Source organism: Rhinichthys klamathensis, unplaced genomic scaffold (genome assembly GCF_029890125.1).
Source record: "Rhinichthys klamathensis goyatoka isolate OS25496 unplaced genomic scaffold, OSU_Roscu_1.1 h1tg000108l_1, whole genome shotgun sequence".
Lineage (NCBI taxonomy): Eukaryota > Metazoa > Chordata > Actinopteri > Cypriniformes > Leuciscidae > Rhinichthys > Rhinichthys klamathensis.
The window spans coordinates 184,637-203,148 of record NW_026606646.1 but is presented as its reverse complement, the minus strand read 5'-3'; the positions used below and the strand labels follow the sequence as shown (position 1 = coordinate 203,148).

The 18,512-nt window shown below is 46.9% G+C and overlaps 1 protein-coding gene across 1 annotated transcript in view; it reads right to left on the bottom strand.

Annotated features, from left to right (window-relative positions):
• LOC130087361 (phenylethanolamine N-methyltransferase) overlaps positions 1 to 18,512 on the bottom strand; it is a 77,425-nt gene that overhangs the window by 22,618 nt on the left and 36,295 nt on the right. Inside the window, exon 2 of the mRNA XM_056253637.1 lies at positions 5,206 to 5,413. Within this exon, the coding sequence (XP_056109612.1) occupies positions 5,206 to 5,413 (208 nt within the window). The remainder of the gene's footprint in view (positions 1 to 5,205; positions 5,414 to 18,512) is intronic.

Below are 18,512 nucleotides of genomic sequence, written 5' to 3'. Positions count from 1 at the left end.
GGTTCCCCCTGTGGAGTGTTCTGTGGCAACACTTATGTGTCCCCACAGCGCCTCCACCTGGCGTGGCGACTCTTAAGCACCCCTCCAATGCCTGTAGGTCTTGTCTACTCCGGTGGCGGGGACCTATAGAGCTGCGGGGCAGAATGCCACCTCACTGCGTGTTATTGCCATCCTCCTGGGTGTTCAGTGACATGCATGAGGGTAGGGCTGATTCAGGGCTCATCCTTGAGCTGCCTGCCGTCACCGACCTTGCTCTCCGAGCGACGAGGGTGACCGCACGCTCCCTGAGTCAGGTGATGTCCACATAGGTGGTCAGACACCTCTGGCTAACCTGGTTGATGTGCGCGAGGCTGAGTGATTTCGTTTCCTCAACTCCCCCATATCCCAGGCTGGCCTCTTCGGCGGCGCGGTCGAGGACTCTGCCCAACAGTTCTCGGCCGCCCAGAAGTGGACTGTGGCTATTTTGTCTGACCCCGCGGCTTTGCTGCCTCCAGCTGCCGGCTCAGACGCCTCAGTCCGCTTGCTGCCGAATGCGCCCTCCTGCGACTTCCGCCCCCTCCCGCCCGGCCCCCAGCAGCACCGGGCCGCGCCGTGGAGGTGGTCGCAGGAAGGCGCCCCTGCCCGTACCCGTCCCGCAGCCCCGCCAAGGCCAGGCTTGCGGCGCTCCCGTTACGGGCAGCTCAGATGTGGGTTGCAGTTCTTCAGGGAGTGGTTGCAGGGCCACTCCTTCCCCCGGTGGAGGGCTGGGGGAGAATCTTTTCTAAACCAAAGAGCTGCATCCCATCTCTGAGCCCTCAGAGGGCCGGACAACAGTGCGCGACGCACCCGGGCCTTGCCGCTCTCGTCCCTCTCTGTCTCTGAGGGCGTGGATGACAGTGTGTGCCGTCTCCGGACCACACCACTCTCGTCCCCCTCTGTCGCCAGACCCCTGGCAGAGCAGACCCCCGTGGAACGCTGGTCCTTCCCTGGTCTCCTCTGTCAGGACGCGGAGCATGACCGTGCCCCCGCACCGGGCCGCTATGCCACCCACACCTGGGCCGGTCACTCCGCTTCGCTGCCCCTCCGGGGGGACGTCTGTTGTTCGGATGTTTCCGCTGGTTCAGTTCTTGGGAGCTTGGTTAGAGCTTCCCTACCTGTCCCACTGGGTCGCCCGAACTATCAGGCTCGGCTATGCGATCCAATTCGCACGGTCTCCTCCCCGCTTCAGGGGAGTCCGTTTACTTTGGTCGGTGGCAATGCCCCGATCATGAGAGCGGAGGTTGCCACCCTGCTGGCGAAGGGTGCAATCGAGACTGTCCCTCCAGCTGAAATGAGGTCAGGGTTTTACAGCCCGTACTTCATTGTCCCCAAAAAGACCGGTGGGTTACGGCCAATCCTGGATCTGCGCGTCTTGAGCCGCTCCCTTCACAGGCTGCCGTTCAGGATGCTCACGACCAAACGCATTTTCGAATGCGTGCGGCCACAGGATTGGTTTGCAGCGATAGACCTGAAGGACGCCTACTTTCATGTCTCCATTTTACCTCGACACAGACCGTTTCTTCGGTTTGCTTTCGAGGGGCAGGCATACCAGTACGCGGTTCTCCCATTCGGGTTGGCTCTGTCTCCTCGCGTCTTTACGAAGGTCGTCGAGGCAGCCCTTGTTCCCCTACGCGAATACGGGGTTCGCATCCTGAATTATCTCGACGACTGGCTAATATTAGCTCACTCTCGAGATCAGGTTTGCGAACACAGAGACCTTGTGCTCCGGCACCTAGCCCGTCTGGGCCTTCGGGTCAACTGGGAGAAGAGCAAACTTTGCCCCGTGCAGAGGATCTCTTTTCTCGGTATGGAGATAGACTCGGTCGCCATGTCGCAGCTTACGAGCGAACGCGCACACTCACTGCTGACTTGCGTACATCAACCGTCAGGGTGGTCTACGCTCTCGCCGTATGTCGCAACTCGCACGCCACCTCCTCTTATGGAGTCAGAAGCACCTGAGGTCCCTTCGTGCTATTTACATTCCAGGAGTGCGGAACCTTGCAGCCGACAAGCTGTCACGGCTCCGGCCAACCTCTGGCGAATGGTGACTCCATCCTCAGTCGGCCAGCTGATATGGGACCAGTTCGGGGACGCACAGAGATATCGGTTTGCCTCCCACGACTCATCCCATTGCGCCCTGTATTACTCCCTGACCGAGGGCACGCTCGGCACGGATGCACTGGCGCACAGCTGGCCGCAGGGCCTACGCAAGTATGCGTTTCCCCCAGTGAGCCTTCTCGCACGTACTCTGTGCAAGATCAAGGAGGACGAGGAGCAGGTCATATTGGTCGCCCCATACTGGCCCACCAAGACCTGGTTCTCCGAACTGATACTCCTTGCGACAGCACCTCCTTGGCCAATTCCTCTGAGGAAGGACCTCCTTTCTCAGAGACGGGGCACCCTATGGCACCCTCGTCCCGATCTTTGGAGACTCCACGTGTGGCTCCTGGACGGGACGAGGCAGGTTTGAGTACCCTGCCACCAGCGGTGGCGGCTACCATCACTTCCGCTAGAGCATCGCCCACGAGACATGTCTATGCGTTGAAGTGGAACCTCTTCGTTAACTGGTGCTCTTCTCGCCGAGAAGACCCCAGGAGATGCTCGATCAGTGTTGTGCTTTCCTTCCTGCAAGATGGGTTGGAGCGAAGGCTGTCTCCCTCCACCCTGAAGGTGTATGTGGCCGCTATCGCCGCATATCACGAAGCAGTTGAAGGTAAGTCTCTTGGAAAACACGACCTGATCATCAGGTTCCTGAGAGGAGCGAGGAGACTGAATCCTCCTCGCCCTCCTCTCGTTCCCTCTTGGGACCTCTAAGTGGTCTTAAATGCCCTGCAGAGGGCTCCCTTTGAGCCTCTGCAATCAGCTGAGCTTAAGATCCTGTCAATGAAGACAGCGCTCCTGGTTGCGTTGGCCTCCATCAAGAGGGTAGGGGACCTGCACGCATTCTCCGTTGACGAAGCGTGCCTGGAGTTCGGGCCCGGTCACTCTCACGTGATCCTGAGACCCCGGCCTGGATATGTGCCCAAGGTTCCCACCACTCCCTTCCGGGACCAGGTGGTGAACCTGCAAGCGCTGCCCCGGGAGGAGGCAGACCCAGCCTTGGCACTGCTCTGTCCAGTACGCGCACTCTGTGCTTACGTAGACAGGACGCAGTGTTTCAGGACCTCAGACCAGCTCTTTGTCTGTTATGGTGGGAAGCTGAAGGGAAAGGCTCTCTCCAAACAAAGGTTGTCTCACTGGATAGTGGACGCCATTGCTTTGGCATACCAGCAGCAAGGTCGACCATGCCCCCTTGGTGTGACCGCCCACTCCACCCGGAGTGTGGCGTCCTCTTGGGCTTTAGCGCGTGGCGCTTCGCTGACAGACATCTGCAGAGCTGCAGGCTGGGCGACACCTAACACATTCGCCAGATTTTACAATCTCCGAGTGGAGCCAGTCTCCTCCCGTGTACTGTCTTTTTCAAGCTAACACGGGAACCGTTAGGTGTCTTCGCTTGCTCGCCACTCCACTCCACGGACTGGATACGTGCGTTATTTCCTCAGGTAGCCTTCCTCTCACAAGTGAGTCCTCCAGCACTGTTGACGCTGGCGCCAGTGTCTATTGCCTGTGCGTCGGCTAGGTGCCTCCGTGTGCATGGTTCCTCCTCCGAGCAACCCCCACATGTGTATTTCCACTGTAAGCCTCCTTGAGCATGTGTCTTTCCCTCGGCAAGCCACCTTGCCACTCCTGGAGTTGAAAGTAGATCAATCCTACTTTCAAGTAGGCATGCTGCGGCATATCTCCCCTGAGATATGCTTCCCAGTGTACCTTGGTATCCCTGTGTTAAGTAGGACTCCTTCGTCCGTGCCTATATCACGACAGGGAGGTCAGACTTCGCAGGGCACTGGAAGACAGCAGTGAAGGTGGCGTGATTACACGGGGACCCCCATTCTCCGTCATCCGACGTAACTCGGAGTGACTACGAAAGGGAACGTCTCGGTTACGGATGTAACCCTCGTTCCCTGAGTAGGGAACGTCTAACAAACTTACGTCTCCGTGCCACTTCCGCTGTACCGCTGGGTCGACGCCTGAGTTCAGTCTCGGCTCCTCAGCGAAGACATGATCTGCTGTTGCAGGTGTCTCTCCTTAAATACTCACGCGGTGAGGCGGAGATACATTATGCAAATTCTGCAGACCCATGGCATTTCATTGCCATAGGCTCGTTTTTTAATACTCGAAGGTGATAGGCTTTCTGGCGAAACCCCCATTCTCCGTCATCCGACGTAACGTCTCCGTTCCCTACTCAGGGAACGAGGGTTACATCCGTAACCGAGACGTTTTTCATGCCCTAAGAGCAATAAAAACACATAGGAAAAAAATCCTGACTGAGGTTATCATAATTCATGCATAAAAGGGTTAACAGAACTTGTTTCAGGATGAACTTTATTTATTTAGTTATTGAGCTAAACTGAATCAGCAATGCACTGACTTGTCGGAGCCGATAGCCTCATGAGCAGCGCTCTGACATATAGTGCAACTGCACCTCTGGTGATCCGAGTTCGATTCCTGGCCCAAGGTCCTTTGCGAATCCTGTTCCCCTCTCTCTGCCCCATGCTTTCCTGTCTAATCTGTAACTGTCCTATCCAATAAAGGCACAAAAAAAACTGACCTGAGCTGAATAATGACACTATTGTCTTCTGTAGAGCTCCTTTGCCGCAGAATATGAATCTGTCTTACATTTGATGAAGTTTCAATCATTGATTCTTATTTTCCTGTTTATATTGTGAAGCTGCTTTAAAACAATCTGTATTGTGTAAAGCCTATAGAAATAAAGGTGACTGGATTTCATGTGCCGGTGAGAGCATTAGAGCATATCAGAATGGCAATGGTTATTTTTCAAATACACTGTTAATTGACCTTGTTGCCTTAACTTTTATTGCATCTCAACTATAATTAAATTATTGGGCTAAAACAATGGTTAAATCATAAATAGTCTATGCAGCCTAAATTAGGGGCAGACTGGGAATAAAAGTAAGCCCTGGCTATCACTAAAGATTGTGGTTAGGAAAGTGTCATATATTAAAATACATATATTGTTTGCAAATAGATTTGTGCATATTTGCACATGCATTATTTTAAAGTAAGTAAGCATTCTTTAACTATATACAACTTTAATTCTCTCTTTTGGACAAGAAAAGGGAATCTCACCTGCGGCCCTCCAGATCACACACATACTTGAAGTAAGCAGTCCAGTCAATACTACTCTTGCCCTCCTGTAGCCAGCTTTGCAGCTCTCTTCGATTCACTTCCAAAAAGTCAGACAGGATGACACGATCAAATCTCTCGCAGGCACTCATGACCTGGTAAAGAGTGGGGCCAGATCCCACATCAACTAAAACATCCCCTCTTATATCATCTGTAAAAGAGAGCGGATATTCAAGGTTAGTTGCCGTATTCAACTATCCTCTTCTGTTTATTATTGCATTTTTCTGCAATAGTAATTGGCAGAGGCTATTTGTACTAAGTGCAAATAGCATTAAATGGTTGACTGGTTCATTTATAGGGCTAGTTAGTTTAAATGTAATTAGGTATGGTCAAGTATCAAATAAAAGGTAAACTTGCATTGATGTAGTTAATGTTGTTAGTTATTGCTTAAAAGTTGCCATGGTAAAATAGAGCTCAAATGTATAAAAATTATGGAGTTTATCATTGTCATTACCCAAACAGTAACCAATTTTGCACCTAAAAGGTTAACCTAGGCAAAGCCATTTTGATCTCCACCTTCTTACAACCTGCTTCATCACTTGAGGTTATAATGCTGTTTTCACTCAATAATAATTTGGTGTGAATTTGTCCATTCAAGTGCAAAAAGACATGAAATAGAACTCACTTTAGTACTTGCGTGCAGTCTAAGACATGGCTTTTTGAGCACACGCTTCAGATGTGTGCACAGAAAACTGCTCACACAACGCACAAATACTAAAGTGAGTTCTCTTTCATGTCTTCTTGCGCTTGAATATTTAAATTGGCAAGGCATGTGCAGTTTATAAAATTTCATGACGATGCAGCACTGGCCTGACCTGGACAGTGACAGTTCCGTCAACTGTCTCGAGCGTCTTTTATGCTGGCCCCAGGCCATCGAGCAGTCCTTATTGATCTTTCCTGGATAATTTCAGATACATAAACTCAGCTTTATCCATCTAAAATTTTCTGTTATCACATCTGTTAAAGTAACATTTCAGATTTTCGGCCAAAATCTTGGTTCATCTCAGTTAATTTCTCTGAAGATCAGTCATTCACACTGCAATAACCTTTTTATTTCCCTAAAAAATCTAACCAGTTATAACTGGAAAGTATAACTCAATACATCAACTCTCATAATGAGAGAAGGCCTAGCACACTCCACACTGAGGTCAGTAGCCAAGGAGGCTCCCAGAGAGCCTAATGACCTAGCATTCTACTTTACCACCTAGCCAAGCTCTAGGAGCGGAGGCCTCAGCATAACAATTCTCTTAAACGAGAGGAGACCTAACAATGCCCCACACTCAGGATATCTTGTAAGGAGGCTCACAGAGAGTCTACAACTTGCAGTGCTATCCTAGCGACACTTTTAGAAGCAAAGAGGCTCACAAAGAGCCTAACCGCTTGGCAAATAACCTAGCCGAGCTCTAGGAGCGGAGGTCTCAGCAAAATGACTCTCTAAAGTAAGAAGAGACTTAACAACGCCCCACGCTCAGGATATCTTGTAAGGAGGCTCACAGAGAGCCTACAACTCACAACTTGATATCCTAGTGAAGCTGTGGGGAGCGGAGGCCTCAATATGATAACTCTCTCTAGCGTGAGGAAGCCTAACAACGCTCCATAGTACAGGCAGTAACCAAGGAGGCTCAGAGGGAGCCTAACGACTCAGTACTACTGCCTGTTTGAGCTCTGAGGATGGAGGCGTCAGTATGACAACTCTCAAAATTGAGAGGAGGCCTAGCTACGTTCAACATCCAGAACAGCTTACCAAGGTGGCTCACAGACAGCCTAGCTTCTTGATATCACTATCCAGGCGGAGCTCTGAGAAGCGAAGGGCTCTAAAAAGCGACTATCTATAGCGAGAGGAGGCCTAACAACACTCCATAGTACAGGCAGTAACCAAGGAGGCTTAGAGGGAGCCTAACGACTAGGGATGCACCGATCCGATATTTGTATCGGGTATCGGGGTCGATACTGCCATTTTTGCCGGATCGGGTATCGTTCAGAAGAGGCCGATCCAAATCCGATATTGTGCGTATATATTCTGTGTTATTGTTAAGCCCAACAAAAGGCACAAAAACATTATAAAGCACCATAAAGTTTTCGTGCACTATATTATAAGTGTTCTGAAGCCATTATATATTATAATGTGAGATAGACATGAATATTTAAGTCATTAAATTCAAGATCACGTAAACTTTTCCATCCGTCAATCTGTCAATCATTCTTCATTCAGCATTCAAACAGCGCGTCGCGTTCGGTTACTACAGTCAACACGAGAACAAGATGATTAAATGTTACTATTATTATACTTGATCTGTAGATAAAGGTCTATGGTTTCGCATAAAACAATTTTATCTTGCTGGACTTTATTGCTGTAACTTAATCATGTTACTATCTACCGGGTCAGGTGTCTCTTAGATCACAACAATGGAGTACAGTAGAGCACTATAATTGTTCTTCACGCGCACAGTAGGCTAACTGAAATTTAAAACTATTAAAAGAAAAGGCTCAATAAACGATTGCATAGATAGATACTGTATAATACACTACGCATCAATATGTATTTCCTTTGTGCTTTGAACTTTTCAATGCGGACTCGACGCGCGCCGTGACTCATGTTGCTTCAAGCGCATCATTCTGCGCTCGGTATGCGCATAAGCGCTGTGTGCCGCAATGTATTGGAGCCTTTCATATCATAATACAGTGACGCAATGAAAGATTATTAATAGCCTTTCTTGTTCTGTCCTATCTATCATATGTTCCTGCCTCATTAAACAGCTGTGCTATACATTTAAAACATGTCTCAATTTTAGGCTATATATAAAATAATTTATCTTTTTGATTTTTGTTATCTTGTTTTTCATGAATATATTTTACAACAATACAAAGAGCAATGTGTAACGTTTTACCAGATTTAGTGTTACACTTATTGTCTCTTATTTGTTCCCCACTAAATGTTTTTTTCACTAAATGTTCAGATTTTATACAAGTATACTGTGCACTCTTGTTTTTTATAGATTACATTTTACTGCTGAATTATCCATTAATCTAGTTTATAATAGCATTTTTGTCATAGATTATGATCATATATTTTGATTTGTTTTTCTTTATAATGAAGTTGTCTATATTAAGTAGATTGTGTTTAATACACAAAAGAGTGATTATCAGTTCAACACACAGAGTTATAAAAATTCTACTTGATAAAAAAAAAACTGCGCTGGTATCGGATCGGTATCGGGGATCGGTCGATACTCAGAATTTTTGGTATCGGATCGGATCGATTCTGAAAAAAGTGGTATCGGTGCATCCCTACTAACGACTCAGTACTACCACCTGGTTGAGCTCTGAGGACGGAGGCCTCAGCATGACGACTCTCAAAAGTGAGAGGAGGCCTACCTACGTCCAACACCCAGGACACCTTACCAAGGAGGCTCACAGAGAGCCTAGATACTTGATATTGCTATCCAGGCGGAGCTAAGTGGAGCAGAAGACACTCTATACTCTATAGTGACACTCTGCTTAGCAACGTTTCCGGCCTAACAATGTTCAATGCTCAGGACAGCTTCCAAGGAGTCTCAAAGAGAGCCTGCAACTCGGAATTGCTATTCAGGCAGAGCTCTAAGGAGTGGAGGCCTCGAAGGACAACTCTATAGCGAGAGGAGGCCTAGCAACGTTTAAAGGCAGTAGCGAAACAGGCTCTGAAGAGCCTAACAATTTTACAATTTTACAATACTGCCTAATCGAGTTCTAAGAACAGAGGTCTCAGCATGATGACTCTCCAAAGTCAGAGGCAGCTTACTATGTCCAATGCTAAGAATAGCCATCAAAGAGGCGCACAAAGGGCCTACAACTTGATACCACTGCCCAGGCAGAGCTCTTAGGTGTGGAGTATTCAGCCTCACTCCTCTGTAAGGGCAGTAGTCAAGGAGGCTTACAGAGAGCCTAACAACTTGACACTACTGCCTGGCCTAGCTCTACGGACAGAGGCCTGAAGAGGCGACTCTCTAAAGTGAGAGGAGGCCTATCTGTGTCCAACACTCAGAACAGTTTACCAAGGAGGCTTTCCAAAGCCAAACAACTCAGACTCTCTATTCAGGCGCAGCTCTAGGGAGCAGAGGCCTGAGAAGAGTGACTCTATAATGAGAGGAGGTCTAGAAACGCTCCACTACAGTAAAGGCAGTAGCCAAGGAGGCTCACAGAGAGCCTAACAAACTAGTGCAGCCATATCACCCTGTAGCCCAAGACTGGTTGCCCACTGAAGCTAAGCAGGGCTGAGCCTGGTTAGTACCTGGATGGGAGACCTTCTGAGAAAACCAGGTTGCTGCTGGAAGAGGTGTTAGTGAGGCCAGCAGGGGGTGCTCACCCTGTGGTCTGTGTTGGTCCTAACGCCCCAGTATAGTAATGGGGACATTATACTGTCAAAGAGCACCGTCCTTCGGATGAGACGTTAAACCGAGGCCCTGACTCTCTATGGTCACAAACAATCCCAGGATGTCTTTCGAAAGAGTATGGGTGTAACCCCGGCATCCTGGCCAAATTTGCCCAGTGGCATCTGTCCATCATGGCCTCCTAATCATCCCCATATATATATATATATATATATACCAACTGGCTTCATCACTCTGTCTCACCAGTAAGCTGGTGTGTGGTGGGTGTTCTGGCGCAATATGGCTGCCGTCGCATCATCCAGGTGGATGCTGCACATTGGTGGTGGTTGAGGAGATTCCCCCTTCTATGTAAAGCACTTTGAGTGCAGAGAAAAGCGCTATATAAGTGTAATGAATTATTATTATTATTATTATTAGTGTACTGCCTAGCCGAGCTCTGAGGACAGAGATCTAGGCATGACGACTCTCAAACATGAGGCGGCCTAACAATGTCTTACGCTCAGAACAGCTAACAAAGGCGGCTTCTCAAAGCCTAACAACTCAGACTCACTGTGTCACGAACTGCTCCGAGACAAGAAGGTTGAGGATCCAAATGCAGTATTTATTGAACAGGGTAATCCTAAAACATAATCCAAAGTACAGGCAAGGTCAAACACAGGCAGGCAGTCCATACAAACAAACACAACAGGCAGGGAACACAGGCAAAAGAGTAATCCACAGAACAGGCAAGAAATCCAAAACCAAGAGACATGAAACCAGGGAGAATGCTCGGAATTGCAGTAACACTAAACAAGACTTTGCAGATAATGAATGAGAAAACCAGGCTTATATGGGGTGAGCTAAACAAGATAATGAGACACAGGTGAATGTGATAATGGATGAAGAGTCCGGGGAGTGAGTTATGGGAGATGTAGTTTGTGAGGGAATGACAATAGTCTGATGTTGAGTGCCCGTGACCGTTACATAGCCCCCCCTCAAAGGAGCGGCTTCCAGACCAGGAGACCAACAATAGTATTATTTAAGCCAACAAGAGGAGCCAAAAAAGGAAACTGCCTGTTTGACTCGTCCCTGCTCTGCCTACAACCCCTGTGCTTAATCCCGTCTCACCGTAATGGCGGCCACGGGACCCGCACCGCGGAGGCCAGTCGCTCAACTATCATTCCTCAGGAGAGAGCCAAGCCTAGGTGGAACCAATTACTGTGGCGGCATTACGAAAAACAGTCATTTAACCCCCTCGAGAGTCAAGCGCACTAGTTCAAACGTCAGATTCTATCATTCTGAAAAGAAACATACAAGAACAGACACGAGTGCCTTAAACTCCATCGTGCCCTTGTGCAAACATTAACTACTATCCTTCAGGAGAGAGCTGAAAGGAAAAAAGCTCCTTATCTGCCTCTTGTAGTCAGTCTCGTGAATGCATATTACCAAGCGCATCCAGCTTCTCGAAGAGTTGACAACATTCCACCCAAATGAGTGTCCCACATCCCTCGAGAATAGGGACAGCGCGAAGGGAGCTTTTCATACAGAAATCCTCATAATACGTGCATTTAGTTCCCTCAAGAGCTAAACACGCAAGCTCCTCACTCATGTACAAAAAAACTGTCTCCTTAAAGACAAGAGGATGACGTTTTGCGCAAGTGCCCTTTTATATAATCGGTCACACCAGTGGAGAAGTCATAGGCTGCCGCCTGCCAATGTCAAGTTCATTGTCGTGTTTAGACTCATGCTTTAGACAACTGTCATGCCGGAGGCAGTCCCCATAGCGACCTCTAGGCAATGCAGCCCGAGTTACCTTTCGAAAGGGAACTCTGATCACTCTGTGGCCATAATGCCTTTGGGCAGCTATTTCAGGCATGCAAGACCAACTACTTGAATTGGAAAAATACTATAATCTCAAAAATTACTTGTCAAACACTCATTTTTTAAAAATAGTATATTTGAAATCAGCAACAAAATCTGACATGAACTGTCCTATGTCCCATTGTTTCTTATGCTCAAATAGCATGAAAAAGCATATATTTTAGCCAATGCGCACGTCCAGTCCCTAGCACATGCTAGCACATGCACCCTAGAAGGTGCAGTGACATAATGACATTACAAATTGGCATTTGGCTCTTTTATTTAGAAGGCAGGACTTATTCAGCCATATTGCGCATTGCACTTTCTCCCAATCATAGTGATATAAGTTGGGAGTATTCAAACTACTTCCACCAAGTTCATCACAGACTTCAAGGCCCTTTTTCCTTCCTTCGAGAAGGAAACATGATAGCATCACAGCAGTTTTCTGCCCATCATAAATCTAAGAATGTGACAGGCAGTGGTCAGAGGAAAACCGAGGGTCATTTGCCATTCAGTAAGTTGTTTGCTTTGTAAGGTTGGCTTCAATTAGAGAAAGAATGTTATCCATCTGCTCTGCACTCATTCTATCTTTGTAACGACTGAGACAAATCAGACACATAATTATTTGTTACATTTAACAAATAAGCTTTAAAGCCCACTCTTAGTAATGAAACATTATCGAAAAGAGATACGGGAGCAGAAAAACAGACTTTTCTGCATTCATTTATAGATAAACTGTTCTATAAATTAACATGTACACTCTTGGTGCCAGAAGGGCTGGTCTGAGTATTTCAGAAACTGCTAATCTACTGGGATTTTCACGCACAACCATCTCTAGGGTTTACAGAGAATGGTCCGAAAAAGAAAAAACATCCAGTGAGCGGCAGTTCTGTGGGCGGAAATGCCTTGTTGATGCCAGAGGTCAGAGGAGAATGGCCAGACTGGTTCGAGCTGATAGAAGGGCAACAGTGACTGAAATAACCACTCGTTACAACCAAGGTATGCAGCAAAGCATTTGTGAAGCCACAACACGCACAACCTTGAGGCGGATGGGCTACAACAGCAGAAGACTCCACCGGGTACCACTCATCTCCACTACAAATAGGAAAAAGAGGCTACAATTTGCAAGAGCTCACCAAAATTGAACAGTTGAAGACTGGAAAAATGTTGCCTGGTCTGATGAGTCTCGATTTCTGTTGAGACATTCAGATGTTAGAGTCAGAATTTGGCGTAAACAGAATGAGAACATGGAACCATCATGCCTTGTTACCACTGTGCAGGCTGGTGGTGGTGGTGTAATGGTGTGGGGGATGTTTTCCTGGCACACTTTAGGCCCCTTAGTGCCAATTGGGCATCGTTTAAATGCCACGGCCTACCTGAGCATTGTTTCTGACCATGTCCATCCCTTTATGGCCACCATGTACCCATCCTCTGATGGCTACTTCCACCATGTCACAAAGCTCTAATCATTTCAAATTGGTTTCTTGAACATGACAATGAGTTCACTGTACTAAAATGGCCTCCACAGTCACCAGATCTCAACCCAATAGAGCATCTTTGGGATGTGGTGGAACGGGAGATTCGCATCATGGATGTGCAGCCGACAAATCTGCGGCAACTGTGTGATGCCATCATGTCAATATGGACCAAACTCCCTGAGGAATGCTTCCAGCACCTTGTTGAATCTATGCCACGAAGAATTGAGGCAGTTCTGAAGGCAAAAGGGGGTCCAACCCGTTACTAGCATGGGGTACTTAATAAAGTGGCCGGTGAGTGTATATCCCCAGGATGGGGATCTTTTATTACTGTTTGTATATTGTCTCTTGAATTGTATTTCGTTCTATGAATGCTTCATGATAGAATTAAGATAACGTACCCTATTTCTACTCAGTCAAATAATCACACATGCATCCCATTTCCCTATGTGGACACACATTCTTTTATAGTGCTTTTGCCTATGTATCAATCCTGTAATGAATATTTCATTATTATTCGATTAATTAAGATCGCATATATATAATTCTGGGTATCTACGAACTTGTATTTTGATGAGCTGCATGATCGTGTCTATTATATGTTGATACCTGTGCAACATTAGTATTACAAGATTATTTTAGTTTCTTCATCCGCAACCAATCCAGTTACATATGCAAACGATCTGCTTGAGACAAAGGATCGTAAGACTTTCCCTCCGAAAGCTTAAGTACGATTGGCTCACTGACCCCTAGGAGGAGAGGCCATCCTCAGAGGTTAAAATTCCCCCACACAGATCCTACGTTCTCTTCCATCTCTTGGCCCCCATCTCTGTATCTTCGGGTTGCTGTCCTGAGTGGCCTCACCAGGCCCCAGGGCAGCAGGCCTTGACTCACAACCAGCCATGTGCTCATTCAGGAGAGAGAGGACTCTCTCAACCACAACAGAGTCAAGGATAATGTCACAGGTCGGGGCGGGCCAATCAGGCTGCACCCACCCCTGAGACCCGTACCACCCTTGGGGAGTTGGACAGAGGCCAGGCAAAGATGACAGACAACAAGACTTCAAGTAAACAGTATTTTATTGAATATAAAATTGGATAGAAGGTTTAAAATGGTGAGTCTTCTGAGCAGGGTCGTTCCGTCCGGCGGACCCGTCAAAGGCCCACAGAGTGCAGTGTGGGGGGTGCTCTGGAGGCAGCTTCGCTGTTTTCCAATGGAAGGGACGAGTCGGGGCTCACGACTGGGAGGAGGCTGCTGCAGGGCAGTTCAGGTGCACATTTCGGGGGACGTACTCCCTTCTTCCCAGGGGGAGAACGGGCCGAGACTTACGGCCAGAGGAACTGTGGTGGAGCAGTTGAGGTGCGTGTTTCGGGTATGTACTCTTCTTCGCAGCGAGAAGCAGACAGAGAACTTACGGCTGGGGAGCTTCACTGCAACGCAGTCAGGTGAGTATACAGGCACGTAATCCTCTTCTACCGATGACAGACAGAGAACTTACGGCTGGAGGGCTTCACTGCAAAGCAGTCAAGTGAGTATACAGGCACGTAATCCTCTTCCTTTACAGGCAACAGACAGAGAACTTACGGCTGGAGGGCTTCACTGCAAAGCAGTCAGGTGAGGATACAGACACGTAATCCTCTTGAAGGGCCGACAGACACAGAGCTTACGGCAGGAGAGTTTCGCTGCAAAGCAGACAGGTAAGTATACAGGCATGCAATCCTCTTCCTCTACAGGTGACGGACAGAGAACTTACGGCTGGAGGGCTTCACTGCAAAGCAGTCAAGTGAGTATACAGGCACGTAATCCTCTTCTTCTACAGGCAACAGACAGAGAACTTACGGCTAGAGAGCTTCACTGCAAAGCAGTCAGATGAGTATACAGGCACATAATCCTCTTGAAGGGCCGGCAGACACAGAGCTTACGGCGGGAGGGTTTCGCTGCAAAGCAGACAGGTGAATATACAGGCACGTAATCCTCTTCTTCTACAGGTGACAGACAGAGAACTTACGGCTGGAGGGCTTCACTGCAAAGCAGTCAGGTGAGTATACAGGCACGTAATCCTCTTCTTCTACAGGTGACAGACAGAGAACTTACGGCTGGAGGGCTTCACTGCAAAGCAGTCAGGTGAGTATACAGGCACGTAATCCTCTTGAAGGGCCGACAGACACAGAGCTTACGGTGGGAGAGTTTTGCTGCAAAATAGACAGGTGAATATACAGGCACGTAATCCTCTTCTTCAGCAAGGACAGACAGAACTTACGGCTGGAGGAGTTTCACTGCAAAGCAGTCGGTTGAGCATTCACCTACATGTCCCTCTTCACAATGGGCTGTCAGATAATACACTCAAAGGTCTGTGGAGTACAACAGTGTTAGCCTTTTCTTATGTCTTTAGAACGTGATAGAAACTCAGGTAAGTAATGGACATCCAGCGGGTTTAAGTTCACACTTCAAAACAGTGCATCACATCACGTCATCTCTACAATTCAGCACTCAGGGGGAAAATACATATATAGATGGCCGTCTCCCATTTTCTGACCTGGCATTCACATCAGGGAGTCCCATAGACACGAGAGAGGAGGATGGAGATTGATTGGACTACTCACAGTCTCTCACAAACGATCTTACTGTCCAGCGATTCCCTCCTTCTGGTTGAGTCGGCGTGCTCTTTCTCCCAAACTCACAGTGCCGCGCCAGTTTGCCGGCCCCACTTCCTCTTCTCCAACGCTCACGCTTCCTCCGGGCTCACAGTCCCCAAAACAACTCCCCTCTTTGGTCTGTACTTTCTCCTTTTATCCTCCCCTAATGGCAACGTGTCCCAATCGCGGGGCTTCAATCCCCTCATGCACAGCTGCCGGCGATTTTGGCTAATCACCCCATTCGCAGGGATTTTTGCGCTAACCCGGAACTAGCCCGGTGTTCCGTTGTTATGGGTCCGGCGGAAGGCAATCTCGGCGAACATTAGTGCCGCCTTGCAAGGGAAAAAGTTGGAATTTCGTCACCTCGTGACAATAACATCATAATTTCTTCATTCAATGCAGAAGAAGTCAACCGCAACTCCAACCACATCGACTCACGGAACCAATGAGATCTTCTTCAAAGATGTCACACACTGCTTCCACTGCAAAGGAGATGCAAGTATTGTACATTTTAAACAGAGGTTTAATAATAAGCGGTAGACGCCTCTTAATGAGGTGCTTTGAAAGAATAAAGCTCATGGTTCTTTTCATATATGGTTAAATGACTCTTAGCTTCATTCCTCTGTTCTGTTTCAGTTTTTCAGTCACTTTCACTTTCCATTTGACCCATGTATGTGTGATTGTATCTATGTGTTTTGTTTAGATTAGTTATGTGTTTGTGATTTAGTTAATACAACTTGTGCACAATACATATTTGGTTCTTACTCTCTGCCTGCAGATTAATGTCACTTAATTTTTTTTTCTTTTCATCTTGTTACACGCTCTATTAGTGTTGTCAAAAAACTCGGTACTTCGGTACCAAGTCGGTACTAAAAAAAATTAACGGTTACGGTACCAGCTTTTCTAGGTACCGAGTACCGGGTTAATCCGGTTCTTGATGTGCTGTCCGAAAGGTGCAGAGTTGCGTCCTCTTCATAAAAACACTGAGACATGGCGACCGGCGGCGCTGCTAATGCATTGGCTCTGAATCCACTTGTTGACACGAAAGGAGGAAAGAGCCACATATGGAAATATGTTGAATTAGGCTAATGTCACGTTGCCATAAAGGGCCGTTCACACGTTCACATAGCACGTTTTTTGCGCGTGCAAATTTCAAATGTAGGCGCGCGGGAAGCGCGCTCATAATAGCAGCGACGTGCGAGCTTGTTTTTCTAGGCGCGTCACTGTTTATGGTTGCATAGTGGAGACACGCGAGAGCGAGCGCTTGTGGAGAGAAGGAGAAAGCGGTGAAAACTGCGCTCTCCGTGATGACGAGGAAGTATCAGCAAAGAATTCATTGATTTCTAGCCCTTGCATTAGAAATCAGCTACAGGGTTCTCAAGTTTTTAAGACAGGCAAGAGTGACATTTTTGGCAGTTTTGGATTAAATAAAAGTAGGCTACAGTTAAGTCAAATAAAAGATGTTTTATCTCCTGTATAGTTTGGTAACACTACAAGAAGATACCATTCATTAACATTAATGTGTTATCTAACATCAACACATTGAGTGAACAATATATTTTTACAACATTAATTAATGTTTGTGAATGTTATTTAATACAAACACTTGATTGTTCATGTTTGTTCACTTCATTCATTGTGCATTAAATAATGTTAACAGATAAAACTTTTGATTTTAAAAATGTATTAGTACATTTTTAAATTAACCCCAAGGAGAATAATTGCTACAGTATAACGGTTTATTGTTAGGTCATTTTATCTAATGTTATCTAACAAATAGAATCTTATTGTAAAGTGTTTTTAATACTAGTTTCCATCTTTGTAACCGTGATATACACTTTAATATATGTAAATTTTATCTAAATTAAGCTTTGGTACCGAAATTGGTACCGAGAACCGTGGATTTTCACTGGTATTGGTACCGAATACTGAAATTTTGGTACCGTGACAACACTACGCTCTATGCGCGGTACATGCTAAGAAAGAATTCTGTGGCCATGAAGAATACCTTTTTCTTAGAATTAATAAATAATCAATAAAGTATTCGATGGATGAACTGATAAATTGATTGCAATAATAAGATAGCTACATCAAGTTAATCTGATTAACTGATCTAAATATTCGTGATAAATCATAAGTTATGATTAATTATTAATATTTCCCATCTGAACTAAGTTGGTACCCAAGTAGTGTGTAACCAAAATGGCACCGAGTATGGGTGACATGTTGCGAGCTCCGACTCAACCTGACAGTTCTTTGTTTCACAAGTTCACACTTACATATAATTAGAGTGGATAAGATTTAATGCGTATTTGGCGTGCTGTCTGGGGGGAGGGCTCCGAGCTCGGAGTTTGGCCCGAACCCAGAGTACTCCCCCCAAAAGGCTAAAGAGCAGAGGACAGCCGCCGGACTAAAGACCCCCCCAAATGAGTGCTGAGTTTGGCGGGCTGGCATATCGAGAAGGGGCCTGGATGCTCAACAAGGAGGGCGGCTCGTGGCCGACGGGCCTTACCCACCGACGGTTGAGTGACAATTCCGACCTATGCTTACTGGAAGATTCTTATTGCGACTGCTGTGAGGCCAGTGTTTGCGGGAAGTTCTCGCTGTGTCCGCTGTGAGACCAATGCTCACTGGACAGAAAGAGAAACCAAAAAGAGAGGAAAATGAGTACTCAACTGGGAGATTTTCACACACTGCGTCGCTGGACGAAAGAGAAAACGTAAGTGCTCTACCGGGAGAGTTCTCGTTGCGTCCGCTGTGAGACCAATGCTTGCTGGACAGAAAGAGAAACCAAAAAGAGAGGAAAATGAGTACTCAACCGGGAGATTTTCTCACACTGCGTCGCTGGACGAAAGAGAAAACGTAGTTCTCACTGCATCCGCTGTGGGACCAAAAAGCTCGCTGGACAGAAAGAGGAAACGGGAAAAGAGAAA